Genomic DNA, 24,116 nt, shown 5'->3' on the forward strand with positions numbered 1-24,116 from the left:
ATACCTGTATACACCCTGCTAGAGTACTCAAGTACAAAGTACTAGAGTACAAAGTGGAGTACAAAGTACTCAAGTACTTTTACTTTGGTATTTTTTAACACTAGTACTTTTACTTGTAATTGAGTACAATTTAAGCAACAGTACTTGTACTCGAGTACAAATTTTCAGTACTCTTTCCACCTCTGTACCACAAACAGTAGTTGTTAAAGATACAGTAATGCAAAAAATAATGAAATTATAAGGTTGTACGACTCAGTGTGTGAAGCTATTAAAAAGATCACCTGTTCCTTATCAGGTCTTAAAAATAGCGTAAATACAACCTCTGCTTATTACACCGTGTCAATTTTTACTGAAAAAAAAAACAAGTCAGTGTAGAAGCAGTATTTAACATTTAACATGCTAACTGAGGCCCGTAGAGTCTGAGATGTAGCTCTTGGGTTTCTGACCTTGGGGTGAACTTGCTGGGACGTCCACTCCTGAGAAGATTAACAACCGTCTTAAATGTTTTCCACTTGTGAATAATATTTCTCACTCTGGAATGATGGACTCCAAATATTTTGGAAATGGCCTTATAACCCCTTGCAGATTTATGGGCGGCAGCAGCAGTTGCTTCTCTAAGCTCGCTGCTGATGTCTTTCCTGCTTGGCATTGTGCCATCACACATCTAAGTGCTCCTGACGGGCAAACTGCCAAAACTTCGGCCTATATTGTGGTGCTCACACCTGCTCACGGTCAATTTATCAAGTGTATTTGATTAGAAACACCTGACTGCTTCTCACCTTAGAAGCAGTCAGAGTGAACTTACACTTCTTCTGCATTTTGGCCCAGAGACACAATGTAATGTGTGTTAATTTAGCTGAAGTTGTATTTACTTCATTTAAAGACCTGGTAAGAACCAGACTTGAATAAAAAAAATGTTTTTTGTCATTATGTCGCAATAAGTGGATCTTTCTTTTTGTGGGACTGAAACTGTCTCTCTGTGCACTTGATTTCACACGCTGTCACACTCGGCAGCTGTCACAGCCCTCGAGCACTTTTTTTTTTTTTTTTTTGGCTGTGGTTTAAGTCCACAGCAGCAGAAGCTTTACAAATGTTTGGTGAGTGACTGAAACCTGAGGCCCTGAGCTTCTCAGGAATTCTCAAGAAGTTCTCCGACTTCCTGGAAGGTCCGGTAAGCTCTGCCTGACAGCGTAAGCAGGTTCAGATAAGCTGAGCGAACAAAAGGTTGAGAGGACCATCGTGTCTTTCACAAAGTAAATACAGAAGAAGCTGGACTGCCAAAAAGTGACATATCTGATGAAATGTCGGCTAACTGAACATTTGAAGGTTATATTTTATTCAACATCTTGTTTTACTGCGTCAACCTGTCCATGAAGGCTTCGACCCTGTGTAACCTGGATCTTTAAGCATATTGAAACCAGAGCCCGAAGACCTTCAGGAGGCCCCCATGTCAGTGCTGATTATGGCTATTTGAAACTGCTCAATGGGGCCCCTGAACACACCTTTAGTCTTGTCACTATGAGGACAACAGGGACTCTGTTCAGAGGGGAAGCACTGCACTCCTGTGGCTGACAGTCTGCACTTCCATCCTTCGAAATCCAAATTCCAAAATATGATTTTAAACCACATTAACACAAGAAATGATGTATTTCAGGCTGATTATCCTGAACTAGAACCTGTTTTTCTGTTCAAACTGATGCAGCTCAGGTTGGTTTGCAGGAATCTCGTCACATATATGTCACCACTTGCCAACACAGTCCAGGCTTTGAATAAAGTATCGTGTTTGTTGTCACACTTTTAGTCGAGTAGCAAAGATCTGATCTTTAAAGTAGCCCCTACTACATGCGATGCTCCCTTCTCGCCTCCTCCCTATATGGAACCTCACAACACCTGTTCCCAGCCAATCCAAAAGCTCTGAGACATGTAGCTCCTCCCACTGCAGCTGACAGCGTTACCATGGGTTACAGGGTGGTGGCTGGCTCCATCTCTGTCCCTCTGGCGAGGAGACTTCATCTCCCCAGCTTTCAGCAGAATGTGCTGCAGCAAGAAGCAATTTCCAGCGACAAACATCCAATTCATTTGAGATCAAGTTGGTTTAATGGAGTGTTTGAATTAAATGTCTGTTCATGCAGGCAGGGATTTGTTTCACTCTTATTTCTTGTTATTTTATGTGCTATTTAAAAAAAACTTGTGGTAAGATGTAACAGTTCTGTCCAAACTGACCCGTGGAAAGCTCACTTGTTGAACAAAGTGCAACAAAGAGACATCGGCTTTAGTTTTTTTGTGTTGTGTCTTCACATACGTGTAGGACAGTGATGCTCGTCATTTCTGAAAAATGGTAAACTGCAGGTTTACCTCTCTGCCCACTGGGAAAAACAGCAGACAGGGGGCGCTGTCTTCAGCTAAAGACTCATTTTAGTACAAAAAACAACTAATACTTTTCAAAAAACAAAACTAATTGTGATAAAACAACATTTAACAAAGTGAAGCAATTCTGAATTGTGTTTGTTAGAGCAAAGTAATGCTAATAATCCTTTTGACCTGATGATGGAGCGAAATTAAACTCGATAGACACACATAGAGGAATTTCACTCCTATCCACTGAATAATGGAGCGCCTGCTGGCCAGGAAGTAGACTGGGTCATCCCCTTGGCCTGTCCTACCCCTCTGGTTCACCTCCGGAAGCATCTCTGGAAAAGACACTGAACCACAAACTGCCTCATAGCAAAGCCAGCACCTTGCACGATAACTTGATGTCATCAGTGTGTAGTTGTTCATAAAAACATGCTGTGAATGCAGCATTTATTAGCTTTTATTCTCAAATCTACGCACTCCTTTTTCAGAAAAAAACAACAAAAATAAGAGCATGATGCCAGCTCAGGCATCTCACTTTTTTCTTTTCAGACTGTAAACTGATCAGAACCTGACCGATGATCTAATCTAATCGCCCGTGTTTTCTCTGAGATCAGCCAATAAGAGGATCCACACGGATTTCTCGCCGCTTGTCCTACATCTGTTCTGAATGCCAAGGCCGTGCCCTTCCTGTACAGAGGCCACACACTCCCTCCGCCTCTTCCAACTGTTTATCGGGCCCCCTGCCAACTTTCCCCTCTAATTATCAAACACTTTCCCCCGTCTCTGCTCTGAGCCTTTGTTTTGTTTTGTGGGAAGACGAGTTCGGCGAGGGGGTGGGAGGGAGCGTCGTGACATAGTTTGGGCCTTTTGGGCATAACTGCAGTCCCAACGCTTGGAGACGGAGACGTAGAGTTGTCAACCTTTTGCTGTCCTCTCCTGCAGAGAAGACAGCTCACCCACACATTAAAAAAACGCACACACACAGCAGCCGCCATGGTCCTCTGAGAGAGGGAATGGAAGCAGCAAAGCCATTTACATCCCATCCCGTTGTTATGGAAACTGGGCCGACGAGGACTCGGTGCTAAAATGTTTTCCGTGGCCTCTTGTGCCGGAGAGCTATTGTTTGTTTTAATGTAAGCCAGGCGTCAATGATGTGTGTTAGAGTGGACTCCTATGGCCTGTTCTTATTGATCACCATGCAGTACTAATTCATTCAAGCCTCACAGGGAAGCTCAACTAAAATTGTTCAAACACAACTCAACTTTTTAGCGCCATAATAATAGTCAGGGAGCCAAAGTCTCAAAAGCTCAATAAAATGGGTGGAACCTGACATGGTCTGCCATACTTTGTGTTTTTTTATGTTCACTTTGACCCTAAGAAGCAATAATCAGAGGGTCTGCTCTGCCGGAAACATTACAAAAAAAAAAACTTGTGGCCATTTTAGTGTATGTGCCGTATGTAGCAGTGAAATCATCACAGAGCCAATGATTTTGGTTGGATTTTTCCAATTGTTTCTATGGAATGAGTATACTGTTTGGTGAACAGAATGGCATATTGACTGGTGTCATAATTTGGGGGAATAATTGATTGCCAATGAAGTAAAGATGAAAATATTGGAAAAAAAGTGAAAAAACGCCTGATTTCTTTGCATTAAATTGAGCCAAAATCATGTAGAAGTGTATTTTAAGAGTTATAATTGAATTGGATGTTGTCTCCACATGTGTTCTGTGCATCTGGAATGCATTCATTGACAGCTTACCCAACCCAGGATTTGTGGAAAATTGTAATTTTACAACATTTTCTATCAAAAAATGAAGGGTACATGCACTAAAATGGCCACAATTTTTTTTCGCGATGTTTCCGGCAGAGCAGACCCTCTGATAATTGCTTCTTAGGGTCAAAATGAACATAAAAAACACAAAAAGTATGGCAGACCATGTCAGGTTCAACCCATTTTTGAAACTTTGGCTCCCTGACTATGACTTAATGAAGACACATCCAGGCAGGCAGGATGCTAATGGCTTTCACTGCGGTTTAAATGAACTGACTTTGATGCACCGTTACAGCAGTAATTACACCCCGGATCTTGATGCATGCTGCCGTAAAGTGAGAATTTTATGATGGTCTTCGTTGCTCCGATAACACGTTTGCTATGACGAACTACAGGCAGAGCAGTGTGTCCCTCCACTTTCTGAACGTTCAGCATTTATCAGGCTGTAGGTGCAGCCTGGCTGCAGGGGTGCCGTACTCTGTGTGGTTTTGTTAAACAGGCTGAACTGAACATTACTCGTCTAAGTGACAGCAGAGCGAGCACACCAGATGAATTGGAGTCTTCTGGGCAGAGACAGCGAGATACTAAAAACTGTCAAGTGTGCAAAGTTCGGAAAACAGCGGCATAAGCAGAAGTTTGCAGTGCGGGATTTCTCAGCGGGTTAATGATCAATATCAGGGTAAGAAAGGAAGCGGTAAGATTTAGTGAATAAGGAGAGATTATTGGCATTTATCACAGGGCGAGCTTTTACGTCCAGTAATTAGAATAAGATGTTTAATGATGAATAAAATGATGTGTTTGTACGTGCTGGCCCAAAAGACTTTTGTTGTAATCCTCCACAGGAAGAAAGTGAGGGAAGTTAGAAGCAGGAACAGAATGAAACAAACAAACAAAAAAAGTTAGTTAAGATATGCTGACTCTGAATCCCAACTCCAACACAGTGTCCCTCATTTCCCAAACTTCAACTTCAGCATTCAAATGCAAAAAAGAAAAAAAGAGCACTGATAACTTTTATTTACTGTGACCTTTCCCACAGCCATAGAGGCTTTTTAACAGTGACTGCTGAGTTCTTCTCAAATTAATTGATTGTTTTTTCTTTCTTTTTTTCTTTTTATTTATTTAGTCATAATATTATTAATATTATAATATTTAGTTAATTATTATTATTATTATTATTATTATTATTATTATTATTATTATTATTATTATAAGTTAGTAGTAGTATTTTTATTAGAATTGGTATTATTATTGTTGTTGTTAATATACAATCATTGTAAATATTAATAATTTTTAAAGCTACTTGACTAATTTGAATTTCCCCCATTGAGGGATGAATAAAGTATTCTATTCTTTATTTCGTTAGACCCTGGATGTTTAATGTACTGTCTCATTACAGTCATTTAATTTTGTGTATTTCAGGTCTGCAACAAAAAAAAGTTGGGACAGCGAAATAATTTTGGTACTGGACCTGTCTGCCAAAAGTTCTGTCCTCAACAGGTGGCACTGCTGCACATTTTAAGACGTGTTTGCAGGAAAGATGTGGGACAAATTATGGGCATGTAGTTGGAAAGATGTCATGCCTCTACAACACCAGATCAGGACAAGTTGGAACGATGTGGAAAATGCAATCGAGTTATTTTTTAATCTGTATTTAAAACTGCATTTCTTTGCAGGCAATATAAACCCAAGTTATTTAATGTGTTTTGGCTTATCAACTTTGTTAATGTGCGTTCTTCAGTCGCCCCACAACACAGACCTTCTGTTTCATTGTTTCCGAGCCTGTTGATACCTAAAGATACGTCTTGATGATTCAGCATTTTTATATGTCTGTCCTCTGTATGCTAAATGGCTGCAGAGACATGCGAGTTTCCCAACTGGGACCAAGCATCACCGGATCCTGCAGGCTGATACCAGATCAGCTTACAGATTTTGACATGACAGCAGCAGCAGACCTATTCAGAGGAATCCAACAGCCTTCTAAATGCTGCAGGAGTTGTAATAAGCAGCTTTACCAAGGTTTTGGGGAATAATGTGATTTCAAGAAGTCTTATCTCTGGTCCCTCCTCCTGCATGAGTAGTCAGTGTTCATCTGTATGAAGGTGATGCGAGCGTTTCAGGGAATTTTGACCAGAAGATTTCCACAGTAACTGCAAAATTAGAAGCAATAAGCCCCCCAACTAAATGGATTGTTCTTGTAATTGTACACATGACTTGTTCCTTTTATCCATCTGTGCCTGAAGCTGGTACTGAAGTAGGGCAGGAGTATCTCTTTGGGGTATTGTGTTTCTTTTGTTTTGATGTTTCCTCTTCCTCTGGTCTGTAAAGCTCTGAATGGTCCAGGACCAGAATACATCAGTGACCTCCTGACCCAGTATGAACCTTCCAGACCCCCTCAGGTCCTCTGGGTCCAGTCTTCTATCAGTACCAAGAGTCAGAACCAGACATGGAGAAGCTGCATTCAGCTTCTATGCGCCACATGTCTGGAACAAACTCCCAGAAAGCCTCAGATCAGCTGGAACACTCAGTGTATTTAAGTCCAGGCTGAAGACACACCTATTTTCAGCTGCATTTGAATAAAGCTCCAAATCTGAAGCTTGAGTTTCAAAACTTAATCACATTTTAACTACTGATTTTATCTATTGTTCTTATTTCTTTCTTTTTTGTTTGAAATTTAAATCATGCTTTTTATTTCTACTGTTTTAATGCATCTGTAAAGCACTTTGAATTGCCTTTTAGTTGAATAATAAACTTGCCTTGCCTTCATCATATAGTTTTATTTTCAGTACATTCCTGTGTGTTTATTGAGTATGCACTGTTATGTTGTTTTCATCTGGGTGTTAATGCTCAGACATTCTCAGAATAGAGTTGTTCAAACTTAAGAGTCCATTTTTTCCCCCTAAAACCTAAAAGATGGTGAACTAAAATTAGAGAGACAAAGGTTCCCATTTCTTTTACCAAAGAAAGTGCTGTTATCAGATGGGTTTAAGTCACGTGCATCCTGCAGCTGAAACTATTTGAGAGTAAAACTTGACTGGGTGTGAAACGCTAAGGTGTGTACGTGTATGTGTGTGTGGGGTGGGTGTGGTGCTGAAGGGACAGCGCCCGTCATTGTTAGGACTGGGTGTGACTTTGTGGAACTCTCCGTGGTCCTGATCAGTTCTTGACCTCAGACGTCTGTCAGAGACGCCCCGCGGAGACATCCTAACAATGCATGACACGCTGTACAGTAGGTATTACATTACACAGCGTTAAGACTCCCTGGCAGGCAGGACAAGTCTTCAGTTTGGACCCATCACCGCACTCCAACAGAGTCTGGACAGCTTCTCTCAGGCTACAGGTAATCCCCCATTGGGAAATATCCTCCTCCCATAGCTTATTGAATGTTTTTCTCCCCCTCTCCTGTAGGTCTCCCCCTCATATGCTGACTTATAACTCGCGCAAGGATATAGGATTTGTTCAGACACATGAGTAAGCGATTCAAACATTGTTGATGTGTAGGGAGAAACGGGAGGATTTTTTTTTTTTATCTACCTTTCCCCTAATATCAGTCACACAATTCCAGCCCGTGGTGCAGTTCTCTCCCTACCGTGGGAGTGTTTTCAAGCGGCATTAGCCGAACAGATTGTTTTCCCTTTGTCACAGTGCGACCACCTGCGTTTGAAACCCGGTGAAGGCGGTGGCTGTCCAAGCGCGCGGAGCTGACAGCAGGAATAAGAAAAGCTGAAGAAGCTGCGACACATCGAGCATAGCCATGTCAACCGCCGGGGAAGTGCCACCCTTCTTCCAGAGCATGGGCTCTGACAGCCCGGCCAGGCCCAGGCAGAAATTCTGTGGGATGTTCTGCCCGGTGGAAGGCTCCACGGACAGCAAGACTCTGGACTTTGACGCGCTCTCGGCGTGCAGAGGCAGGAGTGCCTCGCGAGTCATTGACCGGCAGACCGACATCTCCCAGCCGAAGAAGGTGGAGATAAGGCAGAGCACTGGGAAAGAAGCGCTCCAGAACCTGGACGATAAACGGGTAAAATTTTTGGATTTCTGCATGCAGATTTATTTTTTTTTTGCTTTTTCCTTTTTTTTTTTTTCTACTAACATTTACCTCACATCCAACATTCAGCTCTTTGCGCAGACCTGTGTCATTTCAGTGTTGTCAACCACAGCCCCTAAATTGAGTTCATTTAAGCTTACACAGCCCGGGTAATTCAGACAACTTGGCATGACTACATTTCCCATAAAGCACAGTGATGTAACGGAGCAGACAGAGGGCCCATCATGCAGAGCAGTCGGAGGGAGTGGCTCTGTAAGTCAAAGCCCATAATGTTGATTTTTTTTTCCTCTTTCTGCTGAACAGTACATTGACTGAAGGTGAAGCAAACATCTGCAGTGTCAGCAGGTTGGACTCAGAAACACATCTGCATAGAGATGGTTACGTGTCATCCATTATGATGGTTACCAATCAAACACACATGAGTGAATGTGTAACATTAGTTGCTGGAATGATAGTTACACTGTTGCATTATATTCTTGAGCTTATTTGCTGTTTTGTATTCTGTAGCAGCAGAGCTGAGGCCGTAGAGCTGGTGCAACACAGACAGAAGCCACCATGACTTGCAGGATTCATTGTTGGGTGGTCTGCCGTGGCACCATTGGTACTTCCTTTACCTAATATTCAAGCACTCTGGGTGGTGTTAAAAGCTTGGGGCGTTGGTGTTGAGCCATTGTATCATGTTACGTATTGATCAGTTGCATCAGCTACAAAATCCTCTCTTTACTCTCTTATCTTTTTCATGCATATTAAGGTGGTCTTCTGCAGTCTGATACAAGAAAGTACATGTGGAATTAAATGGCCTGATCTATGAAGCATATGAATTATATCAACAATATAAGAGTTATATTCAATTACATCTATAGAATATTTCATGGCAGGCTGACAGCTCAGCCTCATGCTTGAGATACAATAGGACTAGCCACACCTTGGTTCATGAATCCTTACTTTCATGATACATAATACAATAAAAATCATACAATTACTTTACTCTGTAAGGCTGGGCCACTCTTCTCACTTGGTATGTGATATATTTTGTGTTATTTTGTGGTGTGATTTTGCTATTTGCTATCTGAGTGAAATATTATCTAGATTGCTGAAGAGTGTTTGACAATGGATACCAGTATAATAGAGGTTTATTATATTTATTTACTGTGAATTCTGAGTAAGTATGTCAGAATTCTGGCTTTGTATCTCAGATTTCCAATTTAACATCTCAGAATTTTGATTAAAAACTCTGAGATACTATCATATAATTCTGCTGTATCTTAAAATTCTGAGATTCTAGAAAAGCAGACCTAACTTTCTGTTTCAGACTTTTGAGATATTATCTAAAGGTTCTGACTTACAATCTCAAAATTTGGACCCATTATGTCAGAATTCTGGCTTTATATTTCATCATAGCTTGTGAAAAATTCTGAAATTCTGAGATATCTAAAAGTTCAGAATTTGTATTTCTGACTTAGTATCTTAGAATTTTGAGCAACTATTTCAAAATTCATTTTCAGTATCTTAAAATCCCTATTACTTATCACTTGACTTATTGTCTTGGAATTCTTACTTTGCATTTAAAAATTCTAACTAAGAATTCATCTAAAAAATCCAAGTTTTGTATCTTAAAATTCTGTAAAGTATCTTATTCTTTTGACAACTTTGAAGAAAAAAAACATTTCTTCCCCTTGATCATCATGGGTAATGTGAGATCAGAGGCAAATAAAATGGACAAGCTTGGAACTTAGACAACGATGCAGTGGGAATATTGGATTTTAGGGGGTAAATCAACAAAAATAGTACAAAATGGTGAGGCGAAATGACAAAAAAAAAGCTTAAAAAAAAAAACTCTGGGTTTCTCCCTTTCAAAATCTTTTAGATGAATATTTTGCAAGTGTAAAATGTCCTAAGGCCAGAATTGGAACTTTCTTTGTTTATTTTCACCACATTGGTGGATATGGTCTTCCATACAGTTTATTGCTTCATACAGACTTCAGCATGATTTTAAATCTCTTGAGATGACTGGGGTTGTTTTAATATCTGAAAAAAACATAATGCAGACTTTCTTTTCCTTACAAATAACACATTTAACACATAAGAACTAAAACTAACCCTTCCTGAGTGCAAAATACACTTAGTTTGGGTCCTGTGACGAGTTGTGCTGTTTCTACAGTGTTTCATGTTACAGATGAGAGAAACAAGACATACCACCGCTTAATATGACAATAAGTATATCATGCAGTTGATTGCATTAAGCATTGGGTTATTTCCTCTCCTCTCCTCTGAATAGAGCTCTTCTTATGCCTTTTAGTTTTATCCATCAATGCAAATTGGATTTATTTGATGTAAAATTCTATTAGCCCTATAGACTCCTGCAGTTTTCAGTTTCTTGTCACATGTTGGAGTTATCTTGTGACAGTTTAAATCACTGGTACCCACACTAGAACAAGTTCCCCACGCCTGAGCACTGATCTCAGCTTGCAGGCACTGGCTGAGCTCTTCCTTGTCTTGACAAAAACTCTGAGCCGCAACAGATGAAGTGAACTGAGTTAAGATGGCTGCTGGGTGTTTCTTCATGTGGGTGTTTGCAGGCTGCACTCCATGCCTTCCCCCTAATCCATGAGAGCAATTGATGGCATTAGTGGCTCTCTCCTGTCAATGGAGCAGGGCGAGGCTCTGCGCATGCTCCGTGGGGTTCTTTTATGGGGAAGAGGCTCTTTAGCGGTCCCTCCCTCCCCTCTTGTCTGACTCCGTCTGGGAAGGAAAGGCTTGGTGCATCGGTGGAGACCGGGAGGCTGTCAGGCAGCGACGCGAAGTTGAGAGATAAGTTTGATTCCTCACATTTGTGGCCTCCCAAGGATCAGCTGCGCGCCGCTTCATCACCGTCGTCCTCATCGCAACCCGGCTGCAGGCAGTAAATCCGCACATCCTGCGTTGATAGCGGTCCAAGGCGCAGCGCGAGACAAACCACCGGCGAAGATGTCTGGCTATCAGGGCAAGAAAAACATCCCCCGCATCACAGTGAGTGCCTGGCTGTTTGAATGTTGACGTAGGTGAGGAGAATTCCAGCGTGGGGTCCGGTGCAGGGTGGTGCGGGCCTGTGGGTGTGGGTGCAGGATGTCACCGGGGCGGCATGCTTTCTGCGCCGCTGCGCTCCGACACAAATCTGAGCGGAGATCCGCAGGACATCGCCGGTTGGGCTGCCTTATTTAAAGCATTCTGTTTATGCGATTTGTTTTGATGTTTTATGGCAAATCAGATTTTAGGGCACTGAACGCGCGTCACCACCGACGAGTCGACGAGGCCAAAATGTAGGATTTTTTTTTTTTTGCCGCGGCTGTGCGTCAAGTGCTCATGTGTGGATAAACCTGGGGTTTTATTTGGTAGGATGCGTGTTTCTGCTCCCGATCCCCACTCAGCCGAGCTCTCTGTGTCTGTGGTATGCATGACAGTTGAGATTTCACGCCGCTGCTCTTTGTTAGACGGTGTGTCTGGTGTCCGGGTATCACTGCACACCAACTGGTAGAGCAAATGCTTCCCCGCATCCGCTGCAAAGGCTCAGAACCCGGCCGGTTTTTGCTCCGTACAGGGCCCTTCTTCCACCTTGGAAAGCCGCTTTCAGTTTCAATTTATCCTTAGAGACGCAGATTAAGTTCAAATGTATGAACTATGTCATTGTGAGGTCGATTATCTCCCTGAATTCATAGCGGGGCTGCAGGGATGGTGGCGGTTCAATGGAAAGTAGAGAACGGGGAGGGGAAGGGAGGGGAGGGGAGCGAGGGAAGGGAGGGGACAGTGGGTCCTATTTCCTTCAGTGTTTTTCTTTCAGCTGTGTAATGAGGAGAGGATGCATGTAGGCAGAGCTGTTCAGGAAGGAGGTCACTGTCTTTACATGGCAGTGCCACTAAGTGTAAGAACTACAGGAATGTCTCAGAATATGAGCCGTCATTATCAGGGGCTCAAAGCAGCCAGGTAAGCTGGAGCCTGACTTTCATGCCATAAAAAAAGAAGAAATAGGCGCAGTGATTTAGCAATACCTGTGAAAACATGAAGGGAAATACAGTCTATAAGGCAAGTCATGTGTACAGTTCTAACGGGCTTGAAAGTCATTATTTGGTATGAGCACTTTAATTCTCCAATATAACTCTTAGACGAGCTTTCTGTCCATTCTTTAAGGAGTCTTCAGGAATTGTTCTCCAGGCTTCTTGAAGGACATCCCAAAGCTCTTCTTTGGATGTGGGCTGCCTTTTGTTCCGTTCTCTGCCAACATGATCCCACACTGCTTCAGTAATGTTGAGGTCCGGGCTCTGGGGAGGATTCATCCCTCCATCAGACCTGCTGCCACTGATTTTCAGTCCACTTCTTGTGTCATCTGGCACAGCTCAGCCTTTTCTCCCTGTTTCCCTTCCTTAATAACGGCTTCTTGACAGCCACCCTTCCATGGAGCCCATTTCTGATGAGGCTTGGGCCAACAGCAGATGGATCAGCTGAAGGTCCAGATGCATCCCAAAGGTCCTTAGCTGGATTTTTTCCCTGATATAAGAACATCACTTTCAGATAGTGTTTTTTTTTTTTTTTTGTAATTCAAGTTTTTATTTCTTTGTCTTTGGTGTTTGACAGTACAGCATTTTACATTGTGAGACATTTCTTATCATATGCATTACATGTGATATCAGTGTCATAGCAAAACCAAAATAAAATAAAAGTACAGTATGAACGATACTGTTCATAAAGAGGACATATTGATGGTTACATAGCTGGAGAGCATATCCATACAATAAATGATAATGCTGGATACAGGATACAATCAGATACTTCAGATACTGTTCATCTGCTGTAGTTGTTACCACTTGTCAGGTTTCCTCAATGTTTTTCAAGGACACATTGCACACCATGATGACTTATGCTAAGTTATAGCTTTAACTCATCATCATCTTGTTGGTCCAAAAGTAAAATTTTTTGTCAAAGCGTCTTCTTGTATGTTTTTGCCATTTTTTTGTTGATGCAACTTAAGAACTGTGAACAAATGTTGTGTCTTTTTGAAAGGCTGCTTGTAACAAAGTGTCAAAGCTACAATTTAGAATTAGTTTGAAGAGCTTCCTCCTGTGTGTAGACACAGCGCTGGTTCATCCTTTGAGTTAGGTGACTTTTTCCCGCTTTAATGATTCATAGATCAGAGTTGAGCGGCTTGACAAACAAACAATAACCTCTGAAAACGGTCAGGTACAAGGACTGGACTGAGAATAAGTGAAAAAGTAGCCAATATCCAAAGGAAGCTTCGAAAGACCTCCAGAAAGCCTGGAGAATTGTTGCTGAAGAACATTTGGAAAGATATTACAAGCCCTTCTGAGTGGAGGTAAAATACAAAGGAAGGATCGCTGGACCTTTGCACAGCATTGTAATCTTGGTAATGCACATAAATACGTCAACACAAACGTCAGAGTAATTAAAACAGTCGAAACACACACCAAGATTTATGTAAATGGTCTTGTATGTGGAGAAATACCACAAGTATGTTGCTAATTAAATAGAAAAAAGCCTCTCATTCCAGCTTTTCTCAATGTTCAGTGAATATTTCGCCTTTATTACAACCGTGCTGAAACTTTTAGTGTATGCGTTGGTTTTGAATAGTAGCTCAAGTTGATATATGTGCCTGTCATGACAATCAGAAGCCTTTTGAACTGTGTAATTGTTCTTCTCCGCTCTCTCTCAACTGCTTCAGATGCAGCAGCTGGTTGGTGGAGAGCTCAGAGGATTAGTAGGTGTTGTAGGCAGGCCTAAATGGATAGACTGCTTATTCTTGATCAGCGCATGAAAGGAAATGTGGGTCAGAGACAGGACTGATTCCTTTAAAAAAGTTGCTGTACTCGTTTCCGTCGGAAAAGAAACTGATCAATGCGTTGGCCACCTCACAGATTTCTGCCAGCTTTGGGTAACAAAGCTACAACCGTTGGATTGCTTCACAGAGCCTGAGGAACATATGAGCTAATTAAACCGAACAGACGCTGGAGAGGAAATGAGTGTTAAATTCAATAAAAAACTAGACAGAAAAAGGCCGGAGCGGAAGCAAAGAAAATCAGTGTGTGACACACCTCTTAGATCAGTTTAAGTTACATATTGCAATGAATTTAAATGTTAAATCCTTCTTAGTCACTTCCCAGTCACTATGGGTGGAGTGCTGGTGTCCGCACAGGGAGCCAGATGGAGTTAGATCAGATGCTACTGGTAGCTCTCATTAAATATGAACGAAGCTCTGCAGGTTCACCACCTGGAACTGGAGCTTCTTTGTGACCTCAGATTTATACAGCTAAGCCGTCAGAGCAGAGATCAGAGGTGTGCCGGAGAAATGGACATCTAGACCAGGCTGCCGGACTTCAGTTTTATTATAATTACTGCTATTAATTCATTAATAATTTGGTTTTTAAGTGGTCAGAAATAAAAAAAATTGGGATTTCTCAGAGCTGATGGCTTTGCAGTTTTAAAAGTGCTGAAACAGATACAAAAGTTCATTCAAAATTTGGATTATTTGGTTATTTATATTTATTCATGAAGTGCAAATATTAATGTGAAGATTTTTAGCATTTAAATGGATGAAAAATAAGGAGATTCTTTTTTCTATTTAAAAAAGAATAAAAAAATTCTATTCCTGTTCATTTGATCATGTCTTTTCTGGCTTCAGCCTTCGAGTCCACTCGTTTTTTGTTTTTTTTCCCCCTAAACAAGAGCAGCCTGGCTCGACATGCTTCACAGTACAATAAAATATAATGCAGATAAAAGCAAAGTATGAATGGAACAAAAATCTGGTGAAGCTGAGGGAGGCTAAAAATAGCCAGCTTCTATTGTAAGACTGTCCTGGATTAACATCTCTGTGGCTCCAATCCTCTGCAGATCATTAGGTAGTCTGCTAGTTTACCTGCAGCACAGCAGTGGTCTCCGGTGATGGCTCAGCGTGTGCGCAGTTACTGCTGATGGTGCCCTGCTCATGCTGTTGTCTCACAGTGCGGAGCAGCCCGGAGAGCCGTCTCCTCACACTTCTCACGCACAGCACGCCAGCGTCCCAGTCAGCCACCAGAGTCAGTCTGAACTCCATTCATAAAGCCAGAAGTCAGAGAAAACTTGTACACAAACACCGTTGCACCCGGCTTCTGAACGGAGGAGGATCCTGTTAAGTAACAAAGTGCCTCCGGCTGCTCAGTGTCCGCAGCAGAGTACAGGAAGAGGTCAATAATGGGTGTTATTTTTAGAGGGTAGAATTTAAATGAAGGACTGAGTTTGGAAGTGAGTTTAATAGGAAATAATGAGCAACGTTTTCTCTTGAGGCGAGACTTTATAGTTTTTGCTTCAGAAGGGCAATTTTAATAGTTAAAGAGAAATAAAATAAGTTCAAGAGAATTTTAATAGCAAAATAGTTGTTTCTTTATGGATGCAGACACAACTTTTCAGCTTTTTTAGCTAGAGAGGATCTACTTAGCTCGCATTAGCAATGCCAGAATTAAATTAATCATACTCAAGGAGAATTTTAGTAAGTTGTTAATCCTAAAATGGCTTGAAGTAAATCAGCGAGGCTAGTTTGAGTTAAAAGCCTTTAACTATGTATTTCTTCTTCTGATTTCAACTGATGCAACACTTCCATCCAAAGCTCCAGGTCTCTGTTTTTATGTTTGTGTGTTAGATCGATCTGTATTTTTGTTGCCAAGGTGCAAAGTTACCTTTTACTGTTTGGTGATTTACTTTCTCTCCTTCTTTTCTGGCTGCTCTGAGAAACCAGCTCTTCTTTTTTGTGTGTTTTCATGGCCGAACGTCTATGGAGATGGTTTTGGTGGCGTGAATGGTTGTTGCCCCGTCCAGAACACACATGATTCATAGTGCTGACTGTGTGACCTGGCAGCGTTGGCTACCTGACTTCACAAATGTTCCCAGGATATTTTCCATCTGCACAACAACACACAACGTTGCCGGGTTACGTGTAACTCTGGCAGACGTTTGCTCTGCACCTAAGCTGATTTAGTCTGTTTTTTAAAATGTTCCTTTTTTAAAAAAAGAAAACAAAAATCAGTCACTGAGCTTCTGTTTTCTTCAGTTTTATGAAAATGTTATGTGCACAACCTGATTTTAATAATGGTAGCTTCTGAGTATCTTATTATATTACTCTTAATAAAGTTTTATAATTTTTTTAGTTAACTTATACCAATGTTTTTTTCTGTTAGCCTACATAGTTATAAATGAATGTTGCACTCATAATGATGAACACTCTGTTCCTCAGCTCTCTGGAACATTTTAGCATCTCTTAGCTCATTGTTTTGGTTTTACAGCGTGCAGCTGTTGTAGTTAAGGCTCATTACTCTATTCAGCATTAATCTCAGCTGCAAGCATTACAAAAATATAAAAACTCTCTTGTCTTGCTGAGCATTTAGTGCACAAACCAACTTCGCGGCAAGTTGTTGAACAAAGACAGAATAGTTTCTTCCTAGCCTCCCACCTCCCTGTGGGGAATAATGAGAAACGGGGGAAAGAAAAGAAAAACAGGCTCTCCTGAGATATGACAGTGGTGCTTGTGGGAGTTTGTTGGGTTTGGATTAGGGTTAAGATTAACCCAAGGCCCCAAACCTCCCCAAAAAGAAAAGATTGACACTTTTTTTGTGTGTGTTTATTTTGATAATTTAAATGTTTGCTCCAGAGGGGAAAAAAGGAGATATTTCTAAAATTCTAAATGCTTAACTTGAAAAAAGGATAAAAGTTGGCAAACTATCAGAATATTGGAAATGAAGCAGAGAGAGAAAGGAGCAGGGTTGAAACCTCCAGAGATGGCCATGAAAGCATTGGGGTATTGTGTCTGTAGCTCCATGACAACCGAGCTGATGACATCACACGCAGTGTCAGCAGGTAACATGGATGAACTTGGAGTCAAACTCCAAGCCAACAGTTCAGTAACCAGGTACAAGATTCTGTTTTCAGCAAGCACCGCGGGCCCTCCTCCTTTACTTTTACCGCTCTGTCTGCATTTCTAAAACCAGGTCAGAGAGATGCTTATTATATATTTATTTATATTTAGCTCCTTATTGCTCTCCCGTGTTTTCCTGTCCTGCATCCTAGATGTTTCTTCTTCGACTTGTCTGCAGTTGGAGTCTAAATAATGGCACAAATTGGGTTTTGAAATACTCAATATGTCATTCCTACTTCCCCGTTGGCATTGTTTACACATAGATACAGATCTTACAAACAGCCAGTGAACAGAACCAACAGGACAACATCCAAACAGGCTTATAAAAATGTTTCAGAAATCATAGTTTTCACCCCCCCCCACACCACCACCACCACCAAAAAAAAGCTAATCAAAAAAATCTCAAGAGATCCAAAGCACAGCATGACCAGCGTTACTGTAACAGGTTACCACTAGTGTGGTGCCACTTTAGACCTAAGCACTGTGCGTTAACAGAATATTGACCTGGAAAAGGAAGGACACCTGCTGTAAAGAGCTAAGCTTTCCCTGGAGGCAAGGCTTTGCTGTGCTGATTGTTTTAATCAAAGAAGAAGGTAGACTTTTTGTGCTGTTTCACAGTTTAAACCTGCTGTGCAGAGGAGCCACTTTTTCTGGGGGTATCCATGTTTGGTGAAGGACATGGAAATCAAAAAGAGAAATTGAGCTTATTGACATAATTTGATTCTGAGTGACTAAACGTTGGACTGATACTTTTTGAATTGCAGCTTTCCAGTAGTGCAAACCGAATTTGTGAGGTGGAACAATATCAATGACATTACACATTGCAGTCTGGAATGAAAACAGTGAACCCATTGAGCTTTGTCCACATCCTGTTTGTGAGCTCTCCAAGAGATTCCCATGCAAGAAAGGTCACTGTCATGTTTGGCACACATCCAGTACACCCAGACCCAATCTCCAGTTACATTGTCACAGAAATGCAGCCAAAGCTTCAAACTTTTCTGCATTACAGATTCAGAGTTTACTCAGGAGCTGTAGCATCTTGGCGAACGGCAGTGACTAATGCGATAATGACAGTCATGATGGTGCACATGATGTAACGGCATATTTCAAAGCAGTCGTTGGGATGAAAACATGCCAACAGTGGGCTGGAGCGGGGCCACTTGCTCCACAAGGGCAGTCCGCTCCACACAGATCGAAGATTACTACATGATCTATTTGCATTAGTCCCATCACTGCTGTCAGAGTGTGGCCACACCTTTAGAAAGACAACTGCAAAGCATTTTCTTGGCCAGCTGAAGTGTGTGCGCTGTAAGATTTTTCACTCTATATTTAGCAGACTTTTACTGTTTGTAACTTCATAAAGAAATGGTTGATTGAAGTCTCATCTGGATCCGGAGGCAGCTGCCTGTGAACCTGATCAATATTCTCAAATGATATCATGGGAATAAGGGTTGACTGAGGCTGAAGATTCCAAGTTTGAGAATGGAAAACATATTAAGGCATGGAGAAAATGAGGAACTTATATGTATCAAGGTGTCATGACCCTCTAATAGTTAGGTAAAGTGTTGCTAGGTTTTAGAACATCTTAATTGATTAAAAAAACAGTTTTTTTCTGATGGATTCATCAACCATATTTGAGAAGTGCTAAGCTAAACAGGTGGAATGTTTTTAAAAAAGAATAAACTAAAAATCAAGCATTTATCCTTATTAACTTGTCTATAAGGTATTTTTTTTAATGTATTATAAGATGTGTCATGAGTAAAAGCGGCCTTCAGTGTTGTGGATGAGGATTTTGGCAATTAAGACAAAATAATACATGCAGGGTGGAGAGGCTAGTTGGTGTGTTTTGCTCTTGTTGTGAAGATGACAGACCTGATTAATTTTTTCTTCAGTAGTGAATTAAGTTTTCAGTTTATCTGCAGTGTCCCATCATATTACCAGAGAGGACACACATATGCAGTCTTGATTTTTGAGGACTGACTGCTAAACTGATTTGACCAAAGTACAGCTTGGTTTTGCCGCTGAGCTAATTATGAAAACTGACAATGCTCCAAACCATTTTAGCGGGACACAACGAGAGTTCGGGCAGGCATGTCGGTCAGGTGTGTTATTTCTCTGTCCAGCACACCCAGATGCTGCTCCGCCGTCTCAGATCTCAGGAGGCCCGAGCTGACTTGCTGACTCACAGCTCGGGGCAGAGGACTGGCTAGCTTAGCACTTGGGTGCAGGATCTGCTAAAAAGAGATAACACGTTGGAAAAATAAACCTGCTGGTTCACCGACATGTCTGTTTGTGCTCGTGGTGTCTCCAGGAGAAGTGACTAGAACAGCATCAGTCTTCATTGCTCTGGAGGCCCTCGCTCTGCTCCACTTTCCTTCAGTCAATCACTCAGGGCATCTCTGTACGTTGTCTCGCTAAAGATGAAGTGAGTACAAGCGTGTGCCACTGTGAATAGCTTATTAGTCTTAAGCTCAGTAATTGAATTATCACCGCTGTTTATCATTTAATTGTATTTCGTCCTTTATTAATGTAGCATAGCTAGTTTTCCACAAACTGAAGAGGCTGTGCAGAAATGAGCATTTTCACAGATCTCCTTTCACTTAAAAATGCATGATGATATTAGAGTTTTGTGCATGGCGTTGGAGGTGCAGGGTGGGGGCCGGCAGGGAAGCAGTTGTGCTCGGGCCAGAGCTGCTGGCCAGGCGGCAGCCAGCGGCAGCAGCTCGAACAGAGCAGCCTTTGTTAGCCGTTGATGCTGGAGTTCTTGTGACCAGAGCTGCCACTCCCTTTTTGGAGCGAGGGCCCGGGCCCCCCAGGGTGACTCAAGGGGGAGACAGGGGGAGGGAGGGAGGGGCTGATAGTGGAGGTGGTAGACTCCCCCCTCCCTACTCTCCTGAACAGGGACAATTGGTGCAGCAGCAGGAATGGATGATTGATCGCACGGTCCGTTCTCTCACTGGTCCTCACGTCTGCTACTGCGACAAATTGACCATGAGAAGGGAACGGATGGGTGTATCTGAAGGCAGGCTGCTGTCTTTCTATGTGAATCTTGTTGTTTGAGCAGAGCAGAACTGATCCAATGGCAAGTGGAGGAGTGATGAAAATTTACTGATGATTTCTGCTGGGCCCTGTGATGGGCCCTGTCCAGGTTTTAAACTGCCTTTTGCCCGATGTCAGCTGGAATAGGCTACAGAATTGGATAAAGCAGGTCTAGAAAATGGATGGATGGATGGAGTTTTTGCTGGAAAACAAGCTGCCCCCTTCTATTATCAAAGTTTCTTACTAAGTTTATCACAAAATCTTTGCTTTTGCAATTGCTTTGGTTATCCTCAGAGTCTTTGAATTTCAATCTTAAATCTGAATCAAAACCTTCAATTTCTTTACTTTGTTGTTCTTCTTCCATCCTATCGGCATCCTTTCTTCTTATTGCTTTTCTTGTTTCCTTCTGTAACTCCCGCTTGACATTTTGAACATCCACTAGAAACTCAGTACCGCTCCAACAGGCCTATTCTACTCCATCCACTTATTAATAGTGCATGCACTGTGTTTATGGGCACCGCTGCGTGTGTGTGTGAGCCAATATCAGCTAAAAAAGGCATCCCAAAACCATGTGGTCTTTATCACGAAGACAGCAAGCCGTGTAAATTTGGCAGGTTGCGGAGGATTATTGTTTTGTTGCGAGTGCCAATCCACTCTTTTATGTGACATTTCCCAAAATGTCTTCCATTAAATGCCCTTAATCCTGCATTCAAATCAAGCCAAATCGGATACTCAACCTCGTAAGAGTTTATTTATAGGTCTATAAAATCCCCAAACCCAATGCAGCGCTCCATTCCCACAGCTTTAGTAGCTGCGCATTTCAAAAACACGACCGATTTAATCAGGAATGGTTCAAGTAACTGTCTTTTTTTTTTTTTGCTTTCCAGAGTGACCGTCTTCTGATCAAAGGAGCGAAGATTGTGAACGATGACCAGTCCTTCTGCGCTGACATCTATATGGAGGATGGAGTCATTAAGTGAGTTTAGTGTTTTTTCTTTAGGCAGCTGGCAGTTCATGAAAACTCTCCTTTTATTAGTTTGAAGAGTTATCTGCGGAGTGGAAATCAGTCAGCGCTGAACCATGTGCTTATTCAAATGGAATATTCTGGTTTCTCTCATTATTATTGACTGTGAGGGACCGAGCCGGTCAAGCACGAGGACACAGAAATAATTTTCAAGAAAAATGGGTGTATTCCCCAAAAAATAACAAACTTCAAACAATAGTTACAGGGCCCTTAAAAGAGGTCAAATGAAGAAACTAAACTCAAAGCCAAAAATCAAGATTTTAACATTACATAACCTCAAGCTAACGGTTAAAAAAAACAAACAAAACTGACCTCACACACAACACACAAAGGGGACTTAAATACTGGCTGATCAGACCATAGTGACACACTGAGGAAGAGGGAAGGGAAACATCTGCACAAATTTAACTAACAAAAGTAACTAAACACAGTTGGCTTAAGAGTCAACTGAAATGACTAATAACTAAACAAAGTTAACAAAATAAGCAAATCGCAAAAGCAAAGAGAACTGATGCAAAAATTAGAATGAAGACTCCATAGTCTTCCCCCATGGAACTCTAGATGGTATCACCCAATCAATCTGGGATTGGAGTGTGCCAGCCAGAGTGCTTTGCTTTAGCCCAGTCCAAGGTACTCCCCCACAGCACCAGCAAAGAAAGCACAAAGAAATTAAATATTTGACAAAATTAAACATACAAAAGCTACAAATAGAACTAATGTACTTCAATATTATCAAATGAAAATAAACAACCCATATATTTGGGCTACAGTAAACGTGTATATGTAAACTCAGAATGAAAAAGTGTTGGTGTGTGGGGTTACCGACTGTGTGGCTGCAGGTGTGGCCATCACACTGACCCTTTCTAAATGCCATGAGGTGAAATACGGTGTGATTCAGCACTATGTAAGTCGAACTGAATGACAGCAACAGATTCTTTTCTCCGTTCTCAGACAAATTGGGGAAAACCTCATTGTTCCCGGTGGGGTGAAAACCATCGATGCCCACGGTCGCATGTTGATGCCGGGCGGCATCGATGTGCACACACGTTTCCAGATGCCAGATCGGGGCATGACGTCTGCAGATGACTTCTACCAGGGCACCAAGGCGGCGCTGGGCGGCGGCACCACCATGATCAGTAAGTCATTCGGGAAAAAAGTTCAGGCTCTCCGTGACCAAAGATTCAACTGTGAGGTAAAATGTTGGTTTAGACATTGGTGCTTGCAGCGATTCTTCATTCACTGATTGGCTCTAATGGGAAGTTTCCTAATGAGAACAGGACGGATGCCAGGACCGTTCTTGTCCGAGCCACATTACGAAGCAGTCCATCTAGTTTCTGGAGCCATGAAGAAGTCATACGGAGTCAGGGAGAGTTTCTCTTTGAACACATGGACACAGTAGATTAGTTGCCTGTGTTTGCCAAAGGCTGTTTATCTTTCAGGTTTCATATTTGTGTGTTTCTGTTTTGGATTTCATCGTGATTCGACTCCCATCAGCACGTTCCTTTTGGGTTTGACACTCCAGAGTAAAGTGCCCAGTTTCATCCTCTGTTTGCATTCTTGATGTCACCTTTTGCAGAAAGTTCAGTGCTCAACAGTGCAGTCATTGCTATAGTTTTTGTTCCTGGTGTGAACGGCATGTTAGTCTTATTCATTATGTTATCAAATTAATACTCGATATCAAATCTCAGCCATAACAGTGGTTAAATGTTAAGTTTTTATCTTTTTTCAAATAGGTACTAGACTACAAAGATTAAAAAAGGTAATGAAATGGAAAAAGAAAACAAATCAAAATTAAAACTTGCTCTCTTAATGCCACACGGGCCCTCCTCCTGCTAATTCAGCAGCTACACCGTCCTCTCCCGGGATGCTAAACAAACTCCCCCTGCATGCCGCTGTCGCCTCAGGCTAAAAGCTGACTGGCTGCCTCAGACCCAGCCAGAGTCAGACAGGTCTGGAACTTGGGCATAATGTACTGCAGCCACTGGTGACTGGCGCCATTTCGCAGGCAATACCGGGACACATTTTTACAATTAATTACATTATACGCTACGTTCTGTCTGGTCCAGGCTTAATGAAATGGAGCTGAATCCACAGTGAACATAAAGACAGAATTGTAACCGCTCACACCCCGCATAGAGAATCTGAATTTTTTCAGAATTCATGTTCTATATGTGGGCGTGTTTCCTCTCTAAGCAGTGACTTGTGACACATTTGGAACATGTTTGACTGCCAAGTGTGAACTACATCTGTCCTGCTCAAGTCTGTTCACAACATCAATCGATCTTAGTTAGATATGATATCAGTTCAAATGACTGTTTTGTGTCTGACTGTGTGTGTGTTTGCGTATCCAGTTGACCACGTGGTCCCTGAGCCCGGCGTCAGCCTCATCTCTGCCTTTGAGCAGTGGCGGGAATGGGCCGACAGCAAGTCCTGCTGTGACTACTCGCTGCATGTCGACATCACTGAGTGGCACAGGGGAATGCAGGAAGAAATGGAGGCACTCGTGAAGGACCACGGTAGGACCAACTCAAAGTCACTCTTAATTAATTAGTTAATTAATTAATTAGAGAACCATTCAGGAACTAAACAAAATAAGAAAATGAAGTATTTTTAAGGCTATTCCAGGCAGCTCTGATCAGATTTTTGAAAGAGGTGAACACACATTATTCTCTGTCCTACACCCACTGCAGCAAACTTCTCCAAAGCAAACTTGTGTTCCCATGAAACAGGGAGCAGGGTGCTATTTGCATCACATATTGAAGCGATTCTTGTAAAAACAGAAGCTAGAAAAGGCCACTCATAGGTCAACTCCACAGGGCCGAGCAGGCCCCGCCCACCATTCTTTATCAGTTCCACAAGTTCCTCCTTTGAATTTAGGTCCACGAGAGAGGATCATAAAAATGTTTTTAAGTATTTCGCTATATAAGTGTTTCATTAGCAGCTGAACTAGTTA

At 41.9% G+C, this 24,116-nt stretch overlaps 1 protein-coding gene across 3 annotated transcripts in view; it reads left to right on the top strand.

Moving 5' to 3' along the window:
• Positions 1-7,364: 7,364 nt before the first annotated feature.
• dpysl2b (dihydropyrimidinase like 2b) overlaps positions 7,365-24,116 on the top strand; it is a 30,053-nt gene continuing 13,301 nt past the window's right edge. Inside the window, exons 1-5 of one of the 3 annotated variants that reach the window (XM_075455179.1) lie at positions 7,365-7,463; positions 7,769-8,144; positions 21,027-21,115; positions 22,115-22,299; positions 23,515-23,679. In XM_075455179.1, the coding sequence (XP_075311294.1) occupies positions 7,878-8,144; positions 21,027-21,115; positions 22,115-22,299; positions 23,515-23,679 (706 nt within the window). In that variant the 5' untranslated portion in view covers positions 7,365-7,463; positions 7,769-7,877. Of the gene's footprint in view, positions 7,464-7,653; positions 8,145-10,832; positions 11,181-21,026; positions 21,116-22,114; positions 22,300-23,514; positions 23,680-24,116 lie in introns of those variants that run through there. The other 2 variants (XM_075455178.1, XM_075455180.1) reach the window with 2 other exon arrangements.

The sequence above is a fragment of the Odontesthes bonariensis genome, chromosome 22, assembly GCF_027942865.1.
Source record: "Odontesthes bonariensis isolate fOdoBon6 chromosome 22, fOdoBon6.hap1, whole genome shotgun sequence".
Lineage (NCBI taxonomy): Eukaryota > Metazoa > Chordata > Actinopteri > Atheriniformes > Atherinopsidae > Odontesthes > Odontesthes bonariensis.